This window comes from Rhinolophus sinicus, linkage group LG03, assembly GCF_036562045.2.
Source record: "Rhinolophus sinicus isolate RSC01 linkage group LG03, ASM3656204v1, whole genome shotgun sequence".
In the NCBI taxonomy this organism is placed as follows: domain Eukaryota; kingdom Metazoa; phylum Chordata; class Mammalia; order Chiroptera; family Rhinolophidae; genus Rhinolophus; species Rhinolophus sinicus.
The window spans coordinates 13,056,116-13,083,678 of record NC_133753.1 but is presented as its reverse complement, the minus strand read 5'-3'; the positions used below and the strand labels follow the sequence as shown (position 1 = coordinate 13,083,678).

Here is a 27,563-nt window from a genome sequence, read left to right as displayed (position 1 = left end):
GGTACTATGGAGGGGTAATCAAAGAAAATGAACTCACATCTGTGCTTTGAAGAATTTATGTTTGAAAAAGGAAAATAAGATAAAGACATAAGTACCTTTAAAAACAAGTGAAAAATATATAAAGAAGGGAATTATGTTTAAATACATATACATATGTTTAATCCAATAGATACCATACCTAAAAAATTACAAAAGGATTATAAAGTAAACATGATCTTATCAAAGACATTTTATTGAATTCTATTGCATTAAAAAATGAATGTAGGAAAGATAAGAAACAAAAGTAGATTTATCATAGATTATGCAAAAAGTATTTATTTAAAAATTAGGCTTACGCCAATTTACATGTAGGAGGACATTTCCTGGAGAGGCAAAAACAGTCTAGTTGTAGATAGTACATTCTAGAAAAATGAGATATTATAATTGGAGATAAAAAAGATAAAGCCAAGACATAAAAGATAGGACAGTAGTAAAATGCCATGTATATTTTAAAGTCACAGACTTTACTATACTGGGAAAGTATTTTAGTCAATAAATGAAACACTATCTCTAAGCAATATATTTACATTTTGTAACGTGAAAGTAGTATTCTTTCAAGTATAAAAAGGCAATTGAATACTTTCCAGCCAAGCTAAAAATATCAATTTGTTGTACTGGATCTCACCTTGGATACAATGGTTATTCTACTTTGATAAGAAGTTTTTGTTTTGTTTTCTTCTAATTTTTTATTTTACCTGAAAGAACTTCAGATTGACAGAAACGATAAAAATAATTCCTGTATATTTTAATTTTTATCCATATCCCTGATTCCTTGAATATTAATATTTTAAACATTTTTTACCATTCTCTCTCTCTCTCTCTCCCCCCTCATGTGTATGTATGTAAGTATATATGTATATGTGTATGTATATATACAAATATATGTGTATATGCATGTATGTGTGTAAATGCTTTGAGAGTAAGTTGTAGACATAATTCTCCTTTTTAGTGTTTATTTTTTATCGATAACCAACATTCATTTACATAATTACAGGATAATTATCAAAATCATGAAATTAACATTGATACAACACCATTATTTAATTTACAAGCCTTATTCAAATTTCGCCTTTGTCCAATTATTGTCATTTTTTTAGGAAAAAATGTTAAATCTGATCCAGGATGCTATTCATATGTTGCATTTAGTTTTCATGTCTTTTTTAATCTGGAAAAGTTTCTGAGTCTTTCTTTATCTTCCATCATCTTGACATTTAGCAGAATGCAGATCATTTATTTTGTAGAATATATCTCAGTTGGGTTTGTCAGATGTTTTCTCAATACTAGATCCAGGTTATACATTTTTGGCAGTAATACAAAAAGCAAGGTGTGTCTACCTCAGTACATCATATCCAGAGACAAATGACACCGATTTGTTCCATTATTGGGTATATGTATTAACTCTGATCACTTGGTTAAGGTACTGCCTACCAGGTTTCTCCACTATAAAGTTACAATTAGTTAAGTAGCATATTGTGGAGAATTAATCATAAAATTTTAATATAAAATTTTGATTTATAAGCATTGGAAAATAAATTGATAATTAATAATTGCAATTTGGTACACATAATCTTTCAAGGCATGTTGTTCATGAGGGGTGTTTGAGGGGTAATAAAAAGATTATAAACTACTGATTTAGAATATTATTCTTTTGAGCTCTGATTGAGTGATAAAAATTCATGTGACAGTATCTTTTGTCTGTTCATAATGTTCATTAAATGCTATAGAGAATTTTCTATGAATGGTTAGAATAAAAATCTCACTCTTAGAATAACTGACTTTGTTCAAAGGACAATCAACTAGTCTATTATATGTTGAAATTATTTTTTTTTAAGGCCACAATGAAGCATTTTGAACATTGGCGCATTTTAAACACATTCTTACATGCAAATTAATTTTTGTTGCTGATCTTTTTAACCTCTTCTATTAATGTTTAAAGATCATATAACACACAGGCCTGGAAATAAAAATTTGATTATAGAAAGCAAACATTATTAATATCTCATAATTTATGTTGATCAATATTTCAACAGTATTCATACAGTACATTATTAGATCCACAGGATTCTAGAGGTCTACAAGAGAAATAGTCCCATTTAATTCATTATTGAATGAGTTATTTATTTATTTCCTCTTCTCTCCTAGCAAGAACATTAAAATTAAAACTCCAACAAACTTGAACAGTTATTTAAAGAATTAGCCTAGAAGCAGAGACATGGGCACAGAGTAAAGTGGATGACTAGAGGGAAGGGGGAAAACTTAACAATGTTAAAATTAGATTATAACATTTATATGTAAGGGAAGCCATGTTTACATTACAACATTGTTAAAGGAAGTTTTAAGTCGTAAATTAAGAAAGCACATACACAATATGGTCATTTCAAAAGAGTTGTGGAATATTCCAAAAGGAAGCAATGATTTAGCCAATTAATAGTTCTTATCCAAACAGGAATTAAACAGAACAAATTATTAAATTAAAATAATTCCATGGCATCGATTGCTTCCAATGTGATAGACGTTAAATGAACTTGAATTGGCTTCCAATGAACTGGCAGAAAAAAAGGGACGAGCATCACAAAAGGTATAATACTTGTTATTATGTTATTGCTATTGTTATAAGAGGTGAAGAGTAAAGATTTTTTTCAAACAATGTCACATACAGGACTGGTAATATATCTAGATGAAAATCTGTGCAATAGAATGAAAGTCTGGATTAGTTACATATAATCATGGGTTGTGTTTTCTGGAATAAAGATAACCAACAAAAAATGTGATGGGTTAAGTATGGATTTCAGAAAAAGTGTCAGAAATCACTTTTTAAAAAAAATGTAATGGGGTGACAATTGTTAGTAAAATTACATAGATTTCAGGTGTACAATTCTGTATTACATCATCTATAAATCCCATTGTGTGTTCACCACCCAGAGTCAGTTCTCCTTCCATCACCATATGTTTGATCCCCTTACCCTCATCTCCCACCCCCCACCCAGCAAATATTTTTTGAGCACATATTGTGTGCCAAGCACTATTTTAGCCACTGGTGATGCAGCAAAGTCTCTACTCTTGCTGCTCACATTCTGGGGAAAAGAGAATAGGGGTAAAGATAGGTGATAATATCCATGTACACACTTATGAAATATATCAAGTTGTAGCCGGTACTGTGAAGGAAAATGGGGCAGGAAAATGAGATGAGGAGGACCTCTTCAATGAAGCGACATTTTAGTAGGGACCTTTATGAACTGAGAGAAGCGGGTGAATATTTAAGGGAAGAGTGTAGCTGTCTGCCAATAGCAAGGGTGAGATTGCCCTGCTAAGCCCAGTCAAGGCCCAGCAATGAGGCCAGTGTCTACTGAGTAAAGCAACTAAGTAGGAGGGGTTGAGATATGGTCAGAGAAGTAGCCAGGAGCTATAGCCTGCAGGACTTTTAGGACATGGTGTCAGAACATTCCAGAACCTAACTTTTTTTTTTTTAAAGGACAGTACCCTAGCCAAAATCAAAGAGACTTTCTTACTCATTGCTCTCTTCTCATACATGTGTATAAATGTCCTGTGGCAGATCAAAGCAGAAGGTAGGGATGTAAGAATATAGTGTATATTGCATTTTAAAAATCAGTACTTTTATTTTGCACTTTAAATACATGTAGCATGATTCCCTATGCCATATGATATGAAGATTTCAGTTTGATTGAAATGTCATTCTTTTATCTAAAAAAAAAAAAATCTAGGTCTACTTTTCTTTTTAAAAAAGATTTTAAAAGAATCTGCATGACCCCTTGCCAATGAATAGAAAATAAGGCACTCTTTCATATCATGTTCAATCACATAAGGATAAGATAGAGCCAGAAGGGGTTGTCACATAAATAGAATTTATACCAACGGAGTGCTAAGCTTACTTCAATTGTTGAAAATTAATTCATTTTCAGACTTCAAAATCTGATTTCAGAGTACAAGAAGCTTGATAGAAAAAGCAATTGAATGTAATCAACCTCTCTTTGTGTGCTTGGTTTAAAACTGTTTAGGCTGTCGAATGTGATATGATTCAGAGGGACTTGATAAATATTTCTAAGAACACTCTAGATTGCTCACCTTAGTGGATGTGTAATTGCCTGTGAAATTCAGACCGAAACAAGCAAATTTAGAATAAAAAGGAATGTTTAATAATTGTACCTTCACTTTCTTAAGACCTTTGCCAAAATAACAGGTGATAACTTCATTGGAGAGCCACAAGAGGAAAATGGATCTTGGCAGATGGTCAATAATTTGACGTGAGTGTAATGCAGCTCACGTACAGAAATTGAGAAGCAGTCTATTTATTTTCAGGGAAGTCACTCATTTTACAGTGCTTTTTTATTTGGAGTTTACTATAATAGTGGCAAAGTATTAAGAGAATATTTCCCACCGGGTTAGGAAAGATTATTGTTCAAGTATTTGCAATGCCAGTAATATTGGATTGTGACTAACTTTATAGCATAAAATAGTTTTTCTGTGAGTAGAGGCTCAGATAAGTTTGAAGATGTGAAAAAAAGGTGGAGATTTGTAAATAAAGCTACAGAAATTAAAACTGTGTTATACTTTCGTAAATATTGACCTTCATATTAGTGGCCCTGAATAGACAACCCAAAAATAGTATTCATCCTATACTAGAATGTTATATGTAATATAAAGGAGTATTCCAAATCACTGAATCAGCATCCAATAAATTTCAGAAAACAAAAATAGACACTTTTGAAAGTAAGAGATTTCCTACATGACAAAAATTCCTAGAAAAACAATTATCTGCAACTGGCAAATAATAATAATTTTGGTTCTGCTTTTCCAATAGCCAAAGCTCTTATTCTGTTCACTGCATTGACTATAATTTTGCAAACAAACTCTCCGTGGTGTAACGTCCTCCTCTCCGTTGAGCAGATGTGTAATTATGTGAGTCTCGAATTTGGTTGAATTAAATCAAAATGCCTTACTTGAATTAAATTGACCTCCACGACCATCCCATAAAATAGTCACTATCATCATCATTTTTGTCATAGTCATTATCACTGTCACCCCCATTTTATATGTAGTGGGAAAATACTCTCGCGGCCTCTCAGTATACAACCTGGCAGCCTGTCCCAGAGATCCTGGAACTGAAAGGCTCATAAACCAAATTAAGATGCTCAAATCAGTTAGTTTGTTAAATCAGTGTAAAACATATAGTGAGAAGCAAGGGGAAAGAGATTGTGTAGATTAAGGCACTTAGTGCAAGCAGCTGCAAGGACCACGTTACCTGGGTGTTGTTCAAATTTCCTATGTCCTGACTCTCTCTGTTTCATCTGCGTTCCCCGAAGATGGTGTGGTTACAAAGACCAGAGTTGAGGGCCGGCAAGAAAGTTCAGAAATGGAAGCATGGTGCCAATACATGTGTGCTCCATCGGAGAGATGAAGAGGCAAGTATTTATGGCCACAGCTATAGCTTGGTGATGACCTGATGAGCAGTTGTGTATGTTTTAAGAAGAGGACCAAAGGGCTGCAGTGGGTGATACCAATGGTGGCCAATTTGACGTAGATAAAGCTGATCCATGCTTTATAAATATTTAAGATTTATTTTGTTTTCCATCTCTTTTTATCTACAAGTAACACTCTCATTTGTTTGTTTCATCCTTTTAATCTATGTTTAACACATAAAATGTCTACTTATTCTATGTTTAACACATTACATATGTAAATTATATACTTATCTATACTTAACATTTCTTATGTGAGTTTCATCTATCCCATTTGTTTTTCTTGTCTTTTAAAGCAGAATTGAAAATTCTCAGAGTACAGCAAATACACCTTACATTATGGATGAAGGACATATCTGAGACACAGGGCCATTAGACCATTTGCCCAAGGTCCCCACATTTAGTGCATGGTAGAGTCAAGTGTTCAAATACAGGAAATCTGGCTCCAGAGTTTACTTTTTTTTTTTAACTTTTATTTATTTAAGTGTGTTTTTTTCCAGGACCCATCAGCTCCAAGTCAAGTAGTTGTTTCAATCTAGTTGTGGAGGGCGCAGCTCACAGTGGCCTATGTGGGGATCAAACCGGCAACCTTGCTGGTAAGAGCACCGCGCTCTAACCAACTGAGTTAACCGGCTGCCCCCAGAGCCTACTTTTGAATCACCATCCTATATTGATTTCTAATTTGCCAGAGAAAACACAGCTAGTAAGTCTGACCTGAAGTTCAATGCTCTTTCCACTAACTACTCTCTGTATAAGTACCCTTGTGGCAGGAAACCTGTCTTCTTCATGTCTGCATTCCTATCACCAAGCATAGGGCCTGCACAAATACTTGTTGACCAAGAGAATATCTTATTATATACTTTGTATTTTCTTTTGGGTTAAGTTGAAATGGCCTGAATAATTCCGATTTAACATTTAAGAAAATTTAACCTTTAGCATTTAAAGTTACGTTATCTTCAGTACTTGATTTTAAACTGAATTAACCTAAAGAGATATCCAGTTGCTAGAAAGCAAAAGATAAGGATCTGTGAGCTGAGATCTAGCTCCGATTGTGAAACTGACCCTGTCAAAGGGATTATGTTGTTTTGCTATGCTTTATTTTCTCCAGCAGGAAAATGGCCCCAGCAATTCTTATCTACCCGTTTCTCCAGGAACTGTTACAACTACTATTCTTCCTATTACTAGCATCATATAAAAAGAAGTGGTTTCTGTATTATGGATTAGAAATTATAAAAAATGTAAAGTCTATAGACATTCATAAATAACATAAACATATTTATATGATTAAAAATAACAAGTATAACAAGTAACTTTTAAAGGCACATTTTATGCTACATTTGGACATAATTAACATCCTACAATTTGCTAAGTCTTCTATTATTTTCCTCAACCATTTCACTTTTCCGAAAGAAAGAAAAGGAACAACCTTCTGAAAGAAGCTAAGATGAATTATATGCTCCTAAAATATTTTAATGCCTCTTTTTAATATATATATGTGTGTATGCATGTATATAATATTTTTTTTAACAAAAAAAAAGATATATATATCTCACTTACAAAAATCTTGTTTCTCTCTAGAAAGGTGGCAATAATCTCAATCTATACAGGACAATTTAGAACTCAACACAGTGGTTGCTCAACCCTGGCCGCCCATTAGAATTACCCATTAAAATATACTGATGCCCCAGCCCTCCCTCAAACCATTTAAGTTAGAATCTCGAGGAATGAAATTTGGGCATTTGTATTTTTAAAAGATCCCCAGATATTCTAAAAATACTTAACTAGCACTCTTCAAAACTGTCAAGGTCATCTTAAACAAGGGAAGTCTCAGAAACTGTCACAGACCAGAGGAAGCGAAGGAGCCATCATGACTAAATGTAATACGGTATCCATTGGAATAGAAAAAGGATGTTAGAGGAAAACTACTGAAATTTAAATAAACTGTGGAGTTAATGGTAACCAATGTTGGTTCTTTAGTTGTGACATATGTACCACGGTAATGCAAGATGTTAACAATATGCACTGTTTTTGTAACTTTTCCATAAATTTCAATCTATTCTAAAATAAAAAGTTTATTAAATTGTCTAATTTTTTGCATACATTATCTTGTTTGGTGAAAATGTCACCAATTTATAATCCAGAATCACTATGCAGCATCGAATTAATACACCATATTTAAGAGATTACAGTACAGCTCCCTAACTCCATACGACCTTAGGTAAATAATTTCTCATTTTTGAGCCTATCTCAGTTCCTCATCTGTAAAATGAATAGATTGGGCTAAGCAATCTCCAATGCCCCTTTCAGCTCGAACATTGAGATTTGGTGAGAAGGACATTGAGAAACAGACTGGAGAGTTTCAGGATTTAGGGCGTTGGGTTCTGATGGGCAAGGTGGTATTGAAAAAGCTTTCCTTATGTTTGTGTTTCTAGAGTCGGAAGGTAATTGATAGGGGTAAAAATACGTGAAGGGGGGAAGAGTAGGACAGGGACTCATTGGAGCGTCCACTCCTGGGACTTCTCTGGGACTGACAGCGTAAGCAGAGCGTTCGCCTGCTAGGCAACCGTGCCTCCTCAGGGAGGGTGGAGGACCCCAGTCGGAGGTGTCTAAGTCAACGCCTCTTAATTTAGGCACGGTGCCTTCATCTCGAAATTAACGAAATATGTAGCTTTTAAAAGTACACATTTTTTGTACCAAGTTTTGGCAGGCCCTAGTTATGGGAAACAGCATAGCTGAGTTCTTTTCTCGGTGTGTTTTCTTTTTCCTGTTCTCAGGCGAGATGCGGGCTCCTCTCTGGCTAGGCCCCAGTCGCCGCGCGTTGCCGGGCAGAGCTGGACGCCTCCTGCTCTTGGGTCCCCGCCCTCCCTTGGTCCGGCCTTGGTCCTTTGCTGGCAGCCCTCGGCCGCCATGGGCTGGGAGATGGAGCCACTGCTCCTGGCCTGGAGCTATTTTAGGCGCAGGAAGTTCCAGCTCTGCGTGGATCTGTGCACGCAGATGCTGGAGAAGTCCCCTTATGACCAGGTACCGGCCGGACCCCATCAGCCCCGTGGAACCTCGCGATGAGGCAGAAAGGACTCTGGGGGATCCCCAGGCCCCCGGGTGGGGGCTCCGGAGTGTTAGGCCCAGGGCCAAGTTGATCGTGTGGTCAGCACAGGCACCCAGAGCGAGATCCCTGGCACCGTGGCCGGCGGGTCCCTGGTCGGCGGGTCCCTGGCCCTGCGTACCCGAGTCCCCGTGGGACCCAAGAGTGTTGTGCCATGATCACCCCATCCCCAAACTTTAGCAGCCCCTCTAAGTGTCCCTGAAAGTGTCCCTTAAAGGAACACTTAAAGCCCTGACCTTTACCTTAATGAGGAGCTTTGATAATTCATTTATACTTGCATATGGGTGTGCTCTAAAGCTTGTTGCATGTGTGTTGTTAATTTCTAAAACAATTATGTATAAACATGAAGATCTGTGATTTCCTACCAGCTGGTGAAATAGCTGCCTTTTTCTTTTGGATTTAAATAAACTAATAGTGTAAGTTCTCTGGACTAAAGTATAATATTAAATAAAGCGAGTGAAAAGGTCATATACTATGTGTGTGGGAGGAGAGGTACAAGTCTGGTGGGCAGGTAGTTCCTGGAAGAGGCAAAAAGGACAAAATAGCATAGGAGCAGAGGCATGGCAGTGTGTCAGTGCTTCAAGTAAATGCAAAATGTACCTATATAGTTCTTGTTTCCCAGTTTTTCCTCTGGCGGTGTTGCCTTGGAGATGTTAAAAGGAAAATTGAGGGGAGATACATAAACAGAGGCACAAATGTGAACACTGTTACTAGGCTCTGTCTTAACTCCCAGCAAATGGATGAGATGAACATTTTGGCCTACAAATAGATAGTACATCTTCCCTAGAACAATCCATGGGTGGGAATGGGAAGCTAGGTTGTGTTTGTGTTACTTTACGTTAGTTAATGGGACTATGTTTCTACAGACAAGCATATTTCCAAGTGTGTTTCTTGGGACAGTAGTACCACAGATGCTCAAAACAAATTTTTTTTTCCATGATCAAATATTTTGTGGGAATCACAAAATATTGACACTGTTACATTTTGTACAACAAAAATTTGCTACAGACCTATGATGTACCAGACATTGTTCCAGGCACAATGGTTTATAAGAACTTTACACGCTGTTTCCTTTTTTCCATTGAGTCACGGTAGTTTCCATTCTGTGTTCCAGAGTACACTAGGCCCAAGAGCTGCCCAGGGAAAGAAAGTTTCCTTATTAAATGCATTTGGGAAATGTACGAGTATATTCCCTTCTTAGAGATTCAATTCACACTAAATGCTTTCAATTCTAAAGAAAAGAAACTTAATTTTGATTAATCCAGTATTCTTAAGCTTAGTTGACCACTGATTTCTTTTTTGGCAGCCAGCAAGGGTCAGCTATCTTTGTTGTTATCATCCTAGGGAGAGGTTGTCATGTTGGGAGATGCTGCGATAGGCAAAGCCGCGGTGTTTTTATTAATGGTTAAGACCCTATAATCTTAATGACATGACATCATAGTGACACTCAGTATTGCACCTATGAATTCAGATTCAGTTTGTGCTAGGCACTGTGATCAGGACTTTTTATGTGTTCAATTCAATGACCTTTTATGGAGTGCTTATTACTTGCCAGGAGTAAGTTCTAGAAACTGTATGTATTTCTGTGCTTAGAATAACCTTACAAAGTAGGTAACAAAATTAATAGCTAACTTTTATTGAGTATTTACTCTGTGTCAGGCTTGGTTCAGAGGGTTTTATATGTTCTCTTATTTAATCCTCAACTGTTTTAGGAAGTTGGTACCATTTCCCCCATTCTATAGATTGCGCATACTGAGGCACGAGGTCCAGTTACAAAGTTGGTAAACGCATTCCCTTAGTCTGGACTATGCTGTTTCTTCCATGTTTATGTAGCCTAATTTTTCATAACTATATTTTCTGAATTTTTCCCAGTCTATTTTCCCATCTATTGGGCCTTTTTCAAGATATCTGCTGAGTGGTAAAGAATTTTGACATATCTGTGTACTTGGATAAAGGCTCTGAGAAGTCCCAAAGGAAGGAAATCTACCCAATTTTGACTAAGCCAGTATTCTGAAACTTATTTGACCAGTGGTTCCTTTTTGGAGGGACAGAGGTATACATATCTCCCTTGTTATCCTGGGAAATGTTGTCATTTTGGAAATGCAGAGGCAAAGCATCAGTGTTTTTATTAATGGTTAAGAGGAGGCCATAGAGAAGATCTTGACTCCTTTCCTTTTACCTAGGAAGCAAGCATGGGATAAACAAATTAAGCACTTAGTTCAAAATCTCCCAAATTAGCAGCTAAACAAGGTAAGAGATTGGATGTTTTTATTTGGCTTCTTATATAGCTCCCATTAGGCCTTTCTGGTCCTCTTGGAAGATTAAGACTTGTCACAAAGTATATTTGGTAGAATTGTGATTTTGATAATGATAAGGAAAAAAAAGACAAGTTCATACTGAGAAATATTGCTCTTATTATTGGTGGACCATTAGTTTAGGTTAAGATCATTAGGTTAATCATTAGATTAAGATCATTATGGCACTAGGTCTTGTTAAGTCCTGGCCTGTTCCATTGGCCTATTTGTTGTGGATTTGAAATACTTCATAATGTGGCATATACTTAATTTCTAATACAATAGATGTGTTTTAAAATGCTATTCTTTGTTACTGTTTTATTGTTATGAGCAGGGTTGATATATTCAGCTCCTACAAATATCAGAGTAGGCCTAGGAGAACCAGTATAAGCTCTAGGAGAAAATTTATCTTATTCTTTTCCTTTCTAATCCTTTTTATTTGTTTTACTAAGGTAGTTTATTTAAGGGGAAACTATATATTTATCACCAGAACAATGAGTAGCATTTCACCAGAAATAGAAGATCAACTTAAGGTTACCTTACCAAACTGGGCCTTTGATACCTGGAGAGGGCTGCTGAAACATTCACAAGGTTTACTCATGTTTGTTACTCTGAGCCAACTTTTAAACACCATGCTTCTAGGCTGTATGCTTTTCTTAGCACCAATTTATATATCTTGAACCCAATTGTTATTTCATTTTGGAAATATTTCCCAGTCTGATTTTCCCAAGTTTGAAGAAATCCTGCTTTTTCCTTAACTAAATAAATTTAAAATATTTATGTTAGAGTGCTGCTACAATTCATGAAGACCTTTTACGAAGCTTAAGGAGGTTCCTTTAATTAAAAGCTTGAAAATTCTCTTTCCTTTTCTTAGACTATGAGTCCAGGATGGCAGACCTGTATGGCGTGCAGAGTCTGGCACAGGGAGGCTGTCAGTGTATATTTGCTGACTGAGTGCATTGATTATATTCATGTATGCATTTGATGGCATTTTCCATGTGTGCCAGCTTCCCCTCTATTTATGAAAAGCATCCTAGTTATCTAATGATCTTCGTCTGCCCCAGTTCCCACTCCTCAGCCTTAATTCAGTACCATAAGTTCTTAAATGTACATTTATCTTTTCAAATACATGTAATTTAATTATGAACATTCTTAATTCATTTCTTGTTTTGTGGGTCAGTTGTTTGTTTTTTTTTTAATCAGTTCAGAAAATCCTTTCTGGATTCCTTCAGAAGATTGTTTCTAAGGGTAATTATCACCATTGGTATTTCTTATGGAACTCTCATTGTTTCAGTGAGGAAATTAAATGATGGGGAGACTAGAAATTTATGAAAAGCTAACAAATATGATGACAGTGGAAACAGATGGTCTTCAGCCCCACACTCACTGGTTTACCTTCGTGTGCTCCTTTAGCTTCCTGAGCTTTTTTTATTTTTATTTTTGCGTCTTCTACGTTTCAGTAAAGTAAGGGACTTTTTCTCTAGAGCTATTTGAATTACCATTCCTGTGCCAGCAAACTGATTTTAGTACAAATGAGTGACTTTGAAGTAGTGCCTAGGCAAACAGAAGAGCAAGGAAATTAAAATATTTATTCTGAATGCCAAATGGATTCATTTTTGGCCTCCCTTTTTTTCCAAAACAAAGTAACTTTTGTTTTGATGTTATTTTTCACTTTTGGTTTTCCTTATTTTTCTCCCAGATGAGGAGAAACTCTCTAAAGTAATTTATTATTTGTTAATCTTTTTATAAGCAGGTCCAGGTACCTTCAAAAAGATAACATTTCGGTCTTGATAACACATCAGCCTTTTGGAATGAAGCCCACCTCTAAGACTATTTCTTCTACATTTATTTCTCCTTTAAGAGATAACATTTTGGTATACTATCATCAAAAATGTTTAATTAGGCCTTGTGCTTTCTATTAGGACATCTGGATTTTATTTAATTTTGATTCTTGCCAAAATCAGGGTAATCAAGTTGGCCAAAGAGGTATATGATACCCTATGGAACAGCATGTTTCCTTAGAGCAATACATTTTTATTTGGCTACAAAAGGACTGAAGGGTAGTTTGACTATAATAACATGATGTTTGGTAAGAGGGAAGGGTTCTTGAAGAACAGATTCTGAACTGCGTTTCCCAGATGCACAATGGTGAAGAACAGAGCAAGGTCTGTAAGCGTGAAGTACGTTAAGGTTTTGGTCAGTTAAGACTAAAAGGATAACTGGTTAATTTATCATAGTTTCCGTGTTTGATAAAATACAGTAAGAACAAGTAATTCATAGAGAGGCGTTGTCTTTTTTTCAAAGTGCTCTTTAAATCGTAACTTAAAAAGTGGTCAAAAGTTATAAGCCATAAACGGGCGAAATGCAGAATGGTCTTCCACATAGCAATCTGACCCAGAGGGAAGGCTTCCTTTTACAGCTCATGTCGGCCATCCTGATTAGTTGCTTAATCTGATTACTGTTCTTTGTGTTCCATATGTCAGATTCATGGCTTTAAACCGAGTCCTGATTTTTTTGTTTGTTTTAGCTCCATTATAATTAAATAGTTCATAAAACATGGAGGATTTTCAGGAAGTGGGGTTTTTAAGGACATTATGCTTTTATTAATGGGGTAAAGTTCTGATAGATTTTCAAATCATTAAAATCAGTGATTCTGGAAGTGAGAGTGTTAACCATATATTAGAATGGGGGTAATTCACATTCTCCTCCTCCACCCCAATCTCAGCTTAGAATGAGACATATTACAGAGAGGAGGGGATTATTATTGCAGATGGTTTGAAGGTGGAGGAAAGGCTGAAAGCTGCTGGCTTAGATAAAAGATAGGGTACCAGGGCTCCCCAGTGAGCTAGTAGTTGGTTGAGACAGTGATCTGGTGAGCCAAGCTAAAAAACATCTTTCTGTGTGATTATCTAATTTATTTCCTCATTGGGGCCATGGAGACTTAGCTAGACTTAATCTTTTGGTTCTACACTCTGTGAAACAGTTCATTTTATGAATTTGTATTCCTACTGAATTATACAGATTACATTCCCACTTGGCTACCTGGTCACTAGATCTAACCTTCTGAAATCCATCCAATTACTGTTCTGTTCTCTTACATTTTTTTCCTTCCTGTTATTGCTAAATTCTGAATAATGACTCAGTAGTTTAACAGCAAAGCTGGGTAGATTCATTAGCCATAGTGAGTACTGGTGGCAATTAGGAAGTCACATTTAGAATTATCTGGAGATTTAATTCCCTGAAGTAATAGCAACAACCTAAGAGAAAGCCTTACCTTAGGGGGGAAGGAAGGAAGGAAGGAAGCAAAGTGATGTGAATTGAAGTTGATGCTAATCAGTATTTGCTGGTTCGAGGCAGTGCCACTCTACTTTCCCTGTCCTCTTACTCACTGTGAAGGAGATTCAAAGGGAAGTTTTAATTTCCTGTGCCATAACTGGGAGTTACTTCTGAGTTCTGAAAAGGGAAGGAATAGAGAGTTTAGTGCTTTTCCATTCATTATGTAAATGTTTTGATGGAGAAATACTGTGATTGATACTCCTTGTTGAAAATGCTACCAACTTACCCTTCACTAACTATGATAGTATATGTGAAAGAACTCTGAAAATTATTAAATTTTCTTAAAAGAGCAAAGTTTTGTTTTTTAAACTATCCTATAAAGTAGGCACTGTTACTCCAATTTGAGAGGAGGATTGGGTGATGGAGGTTGTGATTTGTTTAAGGTCATGTAGCTAAATGCCTCCCTGAGGCCCAACCCCAGGTCTTCTGAGCGTAGGGCGAGGCCTGTTGCTTTCTACTCCACTGTTGATACCCATGGAAATAATTTGCTAGACCAAGTGAACCAAACTTGTGGTTCCCTATGAGTGGACTAATTGTAATCACCCAACTATAATTGAGAGAGCGATCCAAAGATGTAGGTCTCAATGATTTTAAAGAAGTTTTGCCTTATCTCTAAATTAAAACATCCTGACTCTTTTCCATCCTAGTCCTACAGCTCACGATGAACGTCCAAAATAGCCGTGCCTGGCCTCAGTCTCTCCACACCCGATAGTGGTCGCTTGCCAGCCTTGCTATGATCTCACAAACTCAGCAAAGTACATGCTGTTAACCCAGAGTGTCTAGGTCCAAATACTGCCTGTATACCTTGACCTCAGAGTTTTCTCATAAATGGGGACGATAATATACCTACCTCAAAGGGTTAAGTTCATTAATACATGGTACGTGATCAAAAATGTTAGCTGCTATTGTCTCTGTATAGCTAGAGATATTTGCATGTAGGATTCTGTCATTTATATTTTTCTGAAAGTATTGTTAGTAATCTGGAAAACATCTGTGAGGAAAGTGTCCAGTGCAACTGATAATAAAATGATGTTGGATATAGTTCATAGATCAGTGGCACTCAGTAAGTTCCAGAATAATTTCTTTCCCTTTTCTGTGACTCCCTTGTCTCTCATGTGTTCTGCTTTTCTCCCCTCCATCTAAGTCATCTATAATTAGTCCATAACTTGAGTATCGCATTTAACATATTGTATTATAATTCACTGAATTAGGTGCTTTCACCCATAGAATGCTTTCAGCGCCTAACAGTGCCAGGGATGCCCGGAGAATGTTGTGGAATTAATGCATTCTCTGCCTCACTCATTTAGGCCTTGTCTCCATCTTCCATCCAGACAACCTCACCTGCCTCTACATCTTCCCATCCTCTAGGCCTCTCATTTTCTTCTCTGACCTTCTCATTTCACGCCATTTCCTACATGCTCTTTACCAGTATGGTAAATCGTAAGTATATTCCTGAGGGGCCGTAGAATAAGACAGAGAGAGCGTAAAGGCCATCATCAGTGAATGGAGCGCTTTGAGGCTGAGCTGCTGGTTTCAGCCACGGGTCAAATCTTCCTGCCCTTGGCAGAATAACAAGCACCTAGCTTTTACTTGCAATCAGTGGCTTTTGTCTCCTTTCATTGTTTTTTTTTTTTTTTCCTTTTCAAGCATTGTCTGCAATCACCTCTGATAAACTTTTTTCCCTTTCTGTATGGAATTTGTTTTGTGTATCTCCTACACTGTACCTTGCCTTATTATTTCCAACCGATTTTTATCTCTAAGATGCACTGGCAAAAAAGAGCTCTGTCTCGTTTGTGTAACCTTGAGCAAATTACATGACAGCATTGAATTTGTTTTATTATCTGTAAAGTGGATAATAACACCTGCCTCTCTCAGGTGGTTGTTATGCGACACAAATGAGATAATGGGTCATACAGACATAAATACAAATAAATAAAGAATAAAAAGGGTTACATCTCTCATCTCATTACCTGTATCTGTGTATTTCTCTAAGTATGGACTGTGGGACATCTGTACTTCTCTAGATCTTTCTTATGCACCCTGGAATTGAAAACCTCCAACTGCCCTGTATTCTTAGTTGCTGTTTTGTGTTTGGTTCAACTGATTGACAGTTATTCTCTCAATTCCACCCTTTAGCAGGGGTGTCAAAACTGCGGCTGGAGGGCCAACTGTGGTCCGCAATGCATTGTTAATTGGCCCGCAGCAAATTCCAAAAATATATTTAGTTTACTTAAATAAACCAGGTGAGGCAATACGTACTTCACCTCGAGTGAGTGGCCCAGCTGTTCGTGTATTTTACCGCATATGGCCCTTGGTATAAAACGTTGAAAAAAGTTTTGACACCCCTGCTCTAGGCCCTCACTTTCTAGCCTAGCTTAGCTTTCTGTCATGTTCCTACCATGTGCCATACCAAAGAAATTGTTTGTCCTTGCATGGTGACCAGATAGTTTACACATTGCTTGCACACATAATATATTCTTTAAAAAATATTAGGGTATTCTTTTTGGATTTTAGAGCCATGGGAAGCAAGGAAAGGTTTCCGTTTTCTGTTTCTTAGTAGCTTCCCCAATAAAACACACTGCTTATTAAGTACAACAGAGGCTGCTGACTTTAGACATGTAATTGTAGATGTTTTATAAATAAATTTGTTGTAAGTGTGATTTTTTGTTTTGTTTTGCCATTGCATTTCTATTTGATTTGGACAGAATAAATCCGAGTTTATCAGCATCTGGCACTAATATATATTATGTAGTCTATAAAAATTTCTCAGAAAACATTATAGTCAGAATTAATTTTTATCTTCATCCACTAATCCCATTATAATTATGTGAAATACAATGGATTAGAGGATGTGGATTTTCCTTCTCTTCCCTAAGTAATTCAAGCCTGAATGTTTAAACCACCATGAACTTATTTTGAATATAAATAAATGTTTTCTTGGTATAGTTGTCAAATTATCTTTAATTTTGGGGATGTTGTGTTTTCATTAAACCAGCATTTAATGTATCTTCTCTGTGCTCTAAATGAGGTTAGAATAATTAGAACTTTCTGATCATAGAAAATTTAATACTCTTCAGAGTATATTAGTTTTGCAGCACTCCTGAGAGCACTTGTGGAGAAAGATTAAAGTTAATATTTGGATTTTTATTGAGTGAGTTTGAGTCCACTGACAAATGCTCGGTTAGTCATTTAGACTTTTTATTTTAGAAACTGTATTTCTTAAAAATGTTTACTACCTTCTTTATGCTTTCCAGGAACCAGAGCCTGAATTGCCAATGTCTCAGGTAAAGGTTTAGCTGCAACCTTTAGTTTAGAGACTACTTTAATTACTATTGCTTAGTTGTTGCTATAGATTAGAAAATTCGCTGCATATCTACATGTGATGTTATAAAATTAGCCGTATCTACCAGGCATTCTGTACCTTCTTATGTAAACTATAATATTTCCAATACTTTTGTGTCTATGGCTGGGTAGCGTTGTAGAACTAACTCAGTATACTCATTAAGACTTGGAGTTTAAATAGAAATAAACAATATTGATCAGAAGGATGAGAAAAATAAAGGAAGCAAGCAGAATCAGGGACTTAGAAAGGGAGCCCAGAAGTTAGCAGAGTCACAGGTGTCTGAAAAGACGGTGATAGATAGGACATTATGTCCTGTGTGAAGAGTAGGCTGACTCTGCTTCAGAATGTCTTGGTTTTAGACAGCGGTGCCTGTGAGGAAGAAAGGAAGGGACACTGGCTAGACAGCCATGTCTACGAAACCAACTTTGTTAGAGATGGAAGGTGGCAGAAAGACCCCTTAACTGGATAAGACACAGCGAATAAGGGAGAGAGGAGGTCTGGTTTTGGGAACGACTGGTCAGTGAAGCTTATAGCCCAAGAGTGTTTCCAGTAAGTCTGAGAATAAGAAGAGAGGGGAGAGCTGTAAATCAGAGAGCTTAAATATTGCTAGTTGTTTGCCCTGCCAAGTGAGAGAGAATTTTAACAATTTCTTTTTTTTAGGTAAACAAACAAACAATATTAACCTCATATGGTGTTCATATGAGTAATGATCAAACCTTTTAGAAGAAAGCAATACACAAAGTGCTCTTACAGAGGCCTGTGTAGTTTTAAACAAACACCGTAAATAGGTTAAAATGTAGTAGTACTCTGTTCTTTAAAAGTATGCCATTTGGCTTTGAAATGTTTGTAATCATAATTTCCAAATTGATAGATGGTGCAAAACTATTTTTTGCATAATATGTACAAGTCATTTAAGAAGGACCTCAAAAATAGAGAAATAGAGTAAGTAATGTGCTTTTTGTTTTCAGTAACTATAGAAGATTTGGATTAAAATTAAAACATCGATCATTTGCATTGTTATGGTTTTAAAACTCTAAATGGTATTTGAAATTCAAACTAGCACAGGGATTTCATGATGGACTTGTACTTAGTATTATTTTCCTGATCTGTTACTGTAGACTTAATTATCCACTGGACAGTGAGCTAAAAGAATAAAAAGGGAACAAGGCTGACTGGATTATTTTGAGCTCACTATTCACACTTTTGCCTGTCTTCATTTGCACATTTTTACAACTTCAAAATAAATGAAACTTTACAATAATAATTCAATATTTTGTGCCTAAGTTTTTGTTTCATAGACGAGGCAGAATGTCACATGTTATTGATTCTTCTGATGTCAAAATCAGGTTAGACAGACTGTTCTTTGGTGATTTTAGTCTTAAAGCAACCTAGGAAAATTGTTTCTTACATGCCCTTAAACTACTGGCCTTGCATTCTGTATTAAGAGGAACAGAACAATTTAAACATGTTTTGCTCAGTCAGTATACTTTTTACTTTTTCATACGTTTATTTTCATAACTAAAATTGGATTAACCTCACAGACGGTAGAACAAGTCAATATTTTTCTGATGTTAGCTGACAGATATTTGCTGCAAGAGCAATGTCCTATAGACAAACTCAGTAGGTGAATAAGATGAGATTATGTTTCATAGATAAAAAGAAATAATTGATGTGACGATTACTCATTTAGATTGGGAGAATCTATGCTTTTTTTCTTTAAAAAAATTCCTAAGAACTATTGTTTTTGTGGATTTCACAATATTTCTAATACATAGGTATTCAAATTATTTACATAAATTGCATGACCCTGTCATTTATCAAGTTAAACATATGTGATAAAACAAATTTATATTTTAATCAGATGCAAGGGACAGTTTGGGATAATAGATTATACTTTATTATGCATTTTATTTTAATAACTGATTAGTTTTTAGCTTTGTTTTTCATTTAAACAGGCAGAGGATTGTAGGACTGCAAAACGTACTTGGTTATTTTCCAAAATAAAATTTGTATTTTTTTTTTTAAAGCCAAACCCCATCTGCTGTTTTTATTAAAATCTCAAGAATTGTTCACATTGCCAAAAGCGTTTCTTTGAATACAATTTGATGTTTTAATCAAGCAGTGTGATGTGATTTTGAAGGTCATTTTTGTTAGGACAAGAAATTCAGGAAGATTAATATTCTCACATACTAATGAAATTTAAAATTAAATGGGGGTTTAAGTAGATTTTATTACAGAGATTTACATATAAAAAATTCACATCATTATTTCTACTACTTAAGAATTCGATTTTAGAAACAGAAACAAATCTAGATCTATTTACATTTTTGAAAAAGTGCATTCCAATGGAATAAAATTTTAAGAAAGATGTTCTTATTTGGCTACTGAAGTGTAATTAATTTGGTGGGGGAGGGAATAGTAGATTTACTTTCCTATGTTTTGCTTAGCCTAATATAAAGAAAACCAAAAACTTGCACCTCTTTAATATTTGAAAGTTTAGTAGGAAGATAGATGTCAAGAAGCATGATGGCTTGGGCTATGAGATAACAGTATGGGCACGTGACAATAGTTTAAAAAATATGTACAACTATATACATGATACTATAACAAGAACTTGGCTCTTAGAAAGTCAATTTAACTAAGACTCCAAATCATAGTTTTGAAACTTCCTTATCCCATCATCAGGATAGAAATCCGTATGCCTCACTGTAGCATACAGGGTCCATCATCTGCCCCTGCCTTTGTCTCGAGCTTCTTCTCTGGCTACTGCCTCAGCCGAACCTGATTCTCCAACCATACTCCCTCGCTTGGAATTGCCAAACATGCCATGAGCCCTCAAGCTCATGCCTTTGTCCTGTTGTTTGCTTTGCCTGGCACAAGCTTTCCTGTCTTGGCCAGTGGTCCAAACTCTTCTCTACCCTTCCTTCCACCCCAAGACAGCTGGGTGCTTTTTTCTGTCCTCCCCTAACATGCTCCAGGTTTTTGTTATTACACTTTCTCCACAACACTGAAATTCTGATGAGCTAGAACTAGGACCGTGGCCTATTCATCTCCTTCCCAGGGCGAAGCAAGCAGTAGATGCTCCCAAGTAATACTGGAATGAAGCAGCAAAGCCCACGTCCCGCTTTACTGTTCCAACAGAAAATACTGCAGTCCTTCCTGTCCACCAGAGAGTGCTGAGCAAAGAAGGCTTTGAAAAACGAAAGCCACCACATACTAGCAGGGCAAATCTGAACCGTGGGGACTTAAGATAAATCAGGATTACTTATTTCCCTCTTTGAAGTTAAAACATTAGTCCAAGCCAGTGATGACTTCTCTGACCCCTGAGAATAGCTGTATAGATCTGGAACTATCCTGATCTTTGTGTTTTTTTAAAATAAATTTTATTGGGGAATATTGGGGAACAGTGTGTTTCTCCAGGCCCCATCAGCTCCAAGTCACTGTTCTTCAATCTAATTGTAGAGGGCGCAGCTCATCTTCAAGTCCAGTCACCATTTTCAGTCTTTAGTTGCAGTTTTCAATCTTTAGTTGCAGGGGGCGCAGCCCACCATCCCATGTGGGAACTGGCAACCTCGTTGAGAGCTTGCAAGCTCTAACCAACTGAGCCACCTGGCTGCCCCATGGAACTTTCCCGGTCTTTTATGAATGAAAACCTCAGATTGTTTCTATACTTTGGTGGCTCCCACAGTTTGATGCAGTTCCAATTTATTTTATTTTTACAAACAAATTAGTTTTTGAGTCCATATTCTGTTCATTCAATTGTATTAAATTTACACATAGTATTTGATACATCTTATTCTAACTTACCTGATAAGAATCCAGTAAACCTCAACCAGAAAAGTACAGTCAAAAAATCCAATCATCTAACAAATGTAATTTCATTTTAGGAATCCAAATATATTGTGAAGGCAGCCTTCTTTATTTCTACGAAAATTAAAGCCTGAAGATTTTTTTCTTTTCTTTAAAAAAATGTTTAATATATATACGTTCTAATTACTTTAGCCCACAAAGAGATCTCTACTTTCTAATTCCCATAAAACTATTTTCCATGCCACACACTCGTCACCTGTCATGCATGGCTTTGCATTGCCATTTATTCCAGTAGATCATGTGTTCAATGAAATTAGCATCATGTTTTAATCCTGTGTTTCCTTCTCAGAGCCTAATCCAATACTATATAATTAGGAGGTGCTCAATAAATGTGGACAGACTGACTGAATGCCCAGGTGCTTTATGCAAGGACTCTTTGGACCTCTTGTAGCTCTCATCTGTTCCTCTATCAGTCCCTTTGCTGTCACTCAGGGGTTTTCACAGCCAAATCCCTAGTATGGTGAGCTCCTACCCGGCCCCAAGTTTCCCTTGCTGCTACTTCCTCTATCCATAGAGTGAATTGTGTCCCACTGCTTCCAGAATTGCCTTCTCCCCAGATCATCCACAGGACACCGAGCTTTGTGGTTCTCCGCTTCTATTCTGCAGTGAGACAAACATGCAGAAAGATAAACATTTCTGATAAAGTAGTTTTAAATGTTTAACAAGATGTTTAATTGTGCACATCTTGACATCTAATTGCTCATGGTAAAGCAAAGCTGATAAGATATTTTCCAGATTCCTTAAATACCTTTTCCATTATTTTTCCTCTTTCTAGCAGGTTTTCTATTGGCTAGCTCACAAAGCAACCAAGATTGTGTTGATTAGTTACTGGGAATTGGGAGAAATTGATCTTAGTTTAATTCAACATTTTTGGAATACCTATGATGTACAAAAACCATAGGTGTTATGGAAAATTCAAAAGTGAACAAGGTGAAAAAGCTTATGTTCTGGGGAATGGGAGGCTAACCTATGCCTAAATAATTGTAATGTTTGGTAAGTACATAATAATAGATGTATAAAGAGAAATGTTCTAGGAGAAAGACAAGAGGGAAGCACTTTTAGAGTTGAATGATCAGGGAAGTCTCATGAAGGACTTGGCCCTGAAGGAGGAAAGCAGAGAGAGCACTGTGGTTGTAGCTTAATTCATTTGTTTTCAAATGATAATTCTAGTAAAATTTTCTCTAAAGAATTACCACTTTTATTTATTGGGTAATTGGTATACTGGTTGTTTCTTGATTAATAATGACCTTGCCTTCTTAGTTTCTTGACGTAGCCCTTTAAATTAGTGTAATTTCTTAAGTTGTAAACATGCTTAATAAGAAAATAGATAATAATAAAGGACGGCTAGTTTCTATAGCCCATGCAGTACTTCTAATGCTGTTTAATATATGCTTTATTTTATCCATGCTTTTTAGGCAGCTTGGATTTTAAAAGCACGAGCACTAACTGAAATGGTGTATGTAGATGAAATTGATGTAGACCAGGAAGGAATTGCAGAAATGATGCTGGATGAAAATGCTATTGCCCAAGTTCCACGTAAGTGTTGTTTTTTTCAGTTAAGTAAATGAAATGCCATTAGGAGAAGGAATACTTGACATTATACACATGAGAAAACATTGCCTCAAGTAAATGGCCTCTTTTCTGCCTTGACTTTCCTTCCACAACTCAGTTATATTGTCTTAAACTTAAGATGTGAGATTGACGTATAACAATTTTTCAATAAAAACTATATTATGCGTTTTAAAATATTTTATAAAAATGCATTCTATCTGAACTGCTTATCTAATATAGCAGAAGATTGTTTATTTGAGAGTCTAAACACAGGAAGCATCCGAACAACAGAACTGTTCTAATAGGATTTTTAAAAATTGATTGTCCAAAAACAGTAAAAACACTTTATTGTAATAATTGCAACAGTGTGCTCTAATGAATGATGTAAGGTGATGAGGTGATATGCTGGTCTGTGAATGCCTATTGGGATTGTCACAGAAGCCCAGTCCCCAGCTTGCAGCTGAGCTGATCCAAATGGTATTGGATGATTACATGACATATGGTGGTCTTGCTGGTAATTTATTAGTTAATGACAATTATCAGTCATTTGTGTGTTTTGGAAGATAATAGCTGTTTTAAAGCTTCAAATGGAAGTTGAAAAAAAAAATGTTTCGTGTTAAAACGTTTTTTTCCCCCATCCTTATGCTCCTTTGGATTTAAAATATCTAAATTCTAGGTAGTGAGGTAAATTATCTTTTATTGGGAGAAGTCTGTATGAAAAATAAATTATGAATTTAAAACCATCATTTGATGCTTTGGTGCTTTGGAGCTTGCTAGTGTTGAGCTTGAATCCCAGCTCTACTAACAGGTTAACCTATTTTCTTAATGCTCTAAGCCTTTGCTAAATGAGTTAATACTACCAACCTTACGACTTAGTGTGAAGATTAAATTTGATAATGTAAGTAACACGATATGGATACTCAATAAATATTAGTCTCAAACATGTTTCCCTAAAATATATTCCCTGTTACTAATGTCTTTTTCACCAACCAGCACATTTATGAAACTTGTATTAGCTAGCAGTTTACAGTTTACTAAATAATATATAAACTGAATTTCCTGTCTCATCTCAAATAGGCCCTGGGACATCTTTGAAACTCCCTGGAACCAATCAGACGGGAGGGCCTAGTCCAGCTGTCAGGTTTGTACTTCTGTTTCATACCCTCTGCCACGAAATATTGACTAGACTGTTTGAGAATCTTCCTTTATTGATCTTCTTTGTATTTTAACAATTTACAATCATCACAGGCCAATCACTCAAGCTGGAAGACCCATTACAGGTTTCCTTAGACCCAGCACACAAAGCGGAAGGCCAGGCACTATGGAACAGGCCATTAGAACACCCAGAACCGCCTACACAGCTCGCCCTATTACCAGCTCATCTGGGAGATATGTCAGGCTGGGAACGGTAAATTCTGTCAGCTTTACCATAGCCCTGCATTACCAAAGTAACTTTATGTTACATAATTTTTCACTAGTGTTATAATGGAGAAATATATGGAAGATTTTGAAAGGTGATTCTTTTTACTTATGTAGTCTTTATAATTTTATGCACATTAAACTCAATTTATGTTTCAAGAGAAAGTTTTATATTTCTTATTCTATCATTTTTCTCCATAGGCTTCCATGCTTACAAGTCCTGATGGACCTTTTATCAATTTATCTAGACTGAATTTAACAAAATATGCCCAGAAACCTAAATTGGCAAAGGTATGCAGTTTACAATTATTTTATGTTATGAAGTAATGTTAGAAGTATTATCGTAATAACATTGTAGAAAATGGATAAAAATCTGTGAAGGAAAGGCCATGTTTTGATTGAAATGGAAATGTTTTATTACTCTGATATGTAAAATTCCTTAGCCTATAGTTAAGGAAAGTCAATCAGAAATAAAGCATATATAGTGTGCTATTATTATAGAAAAATTCTTTTTATCCTTATAGAACAGTAATTTATAACAAAGAAAGCAGATACGCAGCACCATCTTCGGGGAACGAAGTTTAGGTTGTCATCTGTATGTGTGTGCATTTTTTTTTCTTTTTCAGCTTGGACTATTCTCAGAAAAATAATTTTCTGTCCTTTTAGGATTTTAGGACTGTCAAAAAGAAGATAAAAAATGTGTACTCCTTCTAATTAATAGTTAATCAAGCATCTCAATAAGGATGACTCAAGCCAGACAGTGGCAAGCCAGCTACATTAGTGATTCTAACTACTCAAAGATTAAATGTTCCTTTAAATTAAATAGAGTGAGAGTGACTGTGTGTGTGTGTGTGTGTGTGTGTGTGTGTGAGAGAGAGAGAGAGAGAGAGAGAGAGAGAGAGAGAGAGAGAGATAGAAAGAGACAGAGAGAGGTGTCCATGACCTTTTCCAGTATAAAAAATCTTGGAGGTGAACGTAGAACAATTCAGAACCAGTAGTACTTATCTTCTGGAAACTGATTTAAGCCTAGCTCAAGTTTTAAGCTGTAATCTCTGTGAATTCTGTTCGTGAGTACTGAGCTCATTCCTAATGTCAGTTCTAATGGTGTTTAACATATTTACTAAATATCAAACACTCTAGGGAAAATAAAAATAGACGCTGGCCATATAGACTTGACATAAATCAGAAATAGATTTCTTTACTGCTATTTGTGACAACATGGATGGATTTTGAGATTATCGTGCTAAACGAAATAAGGTAGACAGAAAAAGTCAAGATTTCACTCATATGTGGGATATAAAACAAAGCAACAAACAAACAAGACAAACAAACAAAAATTCATAGACACAGACAACAGTTTAGTGGTTACCAGAGAGTAAGGCGGGAGAGGGAGAGGTAGAAGAAGGTAAGAGGGGTCAAATATATGGTGATGGAAGGAGATTTGACTTTGAGTGGTGAACACACAGTGTAATATATAGATGATGTATTATAGAACTGTACTCTTGAAACCTATATAATTTACTAATCAATGTCACCCCAATAAATTTAATACAAAAAAGAAACATTTCTTATTTGATAGCAATCCAGTCAACTTCATTTAGAAGAATCCTGAAGCTTTACTTATTTCTCTTTTCTTTATAACAGTGGAGTATTAAAAGCAACCCATGTGGAATAGCTGGTTCCCTAACTTTTTAGGCCATTGACTTGAGGTGGCTGGTTGTCTAGTTGATACCAGTGCTGTTTACTCACCAAGGAGTGCAGTCAGTGGAGGCATTTCCTAGACAGACCTGGCCTATTTTACTAGATTTAGACTGAACTAGATTTCCCACTTTTTTGGTGTGTTGTAGAAATGATGCCAGATGTTTCTATCTTTGGTCCCCAACTTTCCTTGACTTAACAGTACTCATGTTTAATGTTGGCAGATTGTCTGGGATGTCTGTGGTGAATCCCTGACCTGTTTTTGGTGTCCTAACATCTTTTTCATGGCAATGGCAGTACCAGCTGCACTCTTACATTTTTTGTTCTTTCCTGTCTAACAGAACTAGTGAAGGATTAATTATAGTTTCTTAAAGAAGGGCCTTATCCTGATTTCCTCCCCGCCACCATTACCTGTTTTTTTCCAAGTCTTCTCTGTTAATTACCTTGATATCTTCTTTGCAAGTGTAAAATAATAGTATTATGGACAAACGTAGTACCACCAAGAGGTAATCCAGTAAATGCTTATTTATTCAGGTAAGTTAGGTAAGGATTAAAACAATGATTATCAACCCTGGCTGCACATTAGAGTCATCTGAATATTAAGCAAAAAACACCCCATTTTATACTTAAACTCTACTTTGTTTTGAAGGAACTTCCAGATTTTCCAATATCTAAATTATCATTATTAATATCATAATCACTGTTTATAATACATGTAAAGAGTGTAAAAAATTGAGTAAATCTGTTTTATGGTCTTTTAATTTGTAGTTTCTGATAAAACAGTATATATAAGGAGAAAAAAAAAGTTCAAATATTTGAGCTTTCCAGTTTGTAATCTATAAAACAGGAAGCAATTGTAAATAGCCGTATTTTAACACAGGCGATTGTAACAAATGATAGATAAACCCATTATTTATAAATCCCAGGCACTTTAGAGTACCTTATTATTTTGGTTCAATCCAGCTGTTGTCAAAATAGCCTTTGATTTTTGATATAACAATAGAGAGCTTTTGTTAAAAATAAAATCTAATCTATTTTTGGCATTTTTTTCTTCATAGGCTTTGTTTGAGTATATCTTTCATCATGAAAATGATGTCAAAACTGTAAGTTTTTGCTTTATGCTATTTTATTTTAAGCTTTCTGACTTTGGGGATGTGGATTCTGAAATACTCTATTTCTTACCTTTCTTACCTTATAAAGAGAATTATTAAAGATTGGAGAATTACTAATACTTTCAAATCCACTGTCAGTTTCAATAGAAAAATTTGTGTAAATATAGAAGTGGTAAGATCTGTGCCTGATAGAGTACGTAGATCTCTATTAAAGGGTAAGATAGATAACTGAGAATACTACGTAATATGCTTGTGTTCAAGTTTATTTTCTGTAGTCAGCATTGTTGGTCAATTTTTTCTTCAATCCATACAGCGTTAGTG

General features: G+C 35.8%; 1 protein-coding gene across 2 annotated transcripts in view; it reads left to right on the top strand.

Annotated features, from left to right (window-relative positions):
* The first annotated feature begins 8,329 nt into the window (after positions 1-8,329).
* The window catches only part of TTC8 (tetratricopeptide repeat domain 8), a 43,722-nt gene continuing 24,488 nt past the window's right edge, over positions 8,330-27,563 (top strand). Inside the window, exons 1-7 of one of the 2 annotated variants that reach the window (XM_019744713.2) lie at positions 8,330-8,537; positions 17,504-17,533; positions 22,878-22,998; positions 24,091-24,154; positions 24,262-24,421; positions 24,634-24,723; positions 27,189-27,233. In XM_019744713.2, coding sequence (XP_019600272.1) covers positions 8,424-8,537; positions 17,504-17,533; positions 22,878-22,998; positions 24,091-24,154; positions 24,262-24,421; positions 24,634-24,723; positions 27,189-27,233 — 624 coding nt within the window. In that variant the 5' untranslated portion in view covers positions 8,330-8,423. The remainder of the gene's footprint in view (positions 8,538-17,503; positions 17,534-22,877; positions 22,999-24,090; positions 24,155-24,261; positions 24,422-24,633; positions 24,724-27,188; positions 27,234-27,563) is intronic. The other variant, XM_019744723.2, reaches the window with a different exon arrangement.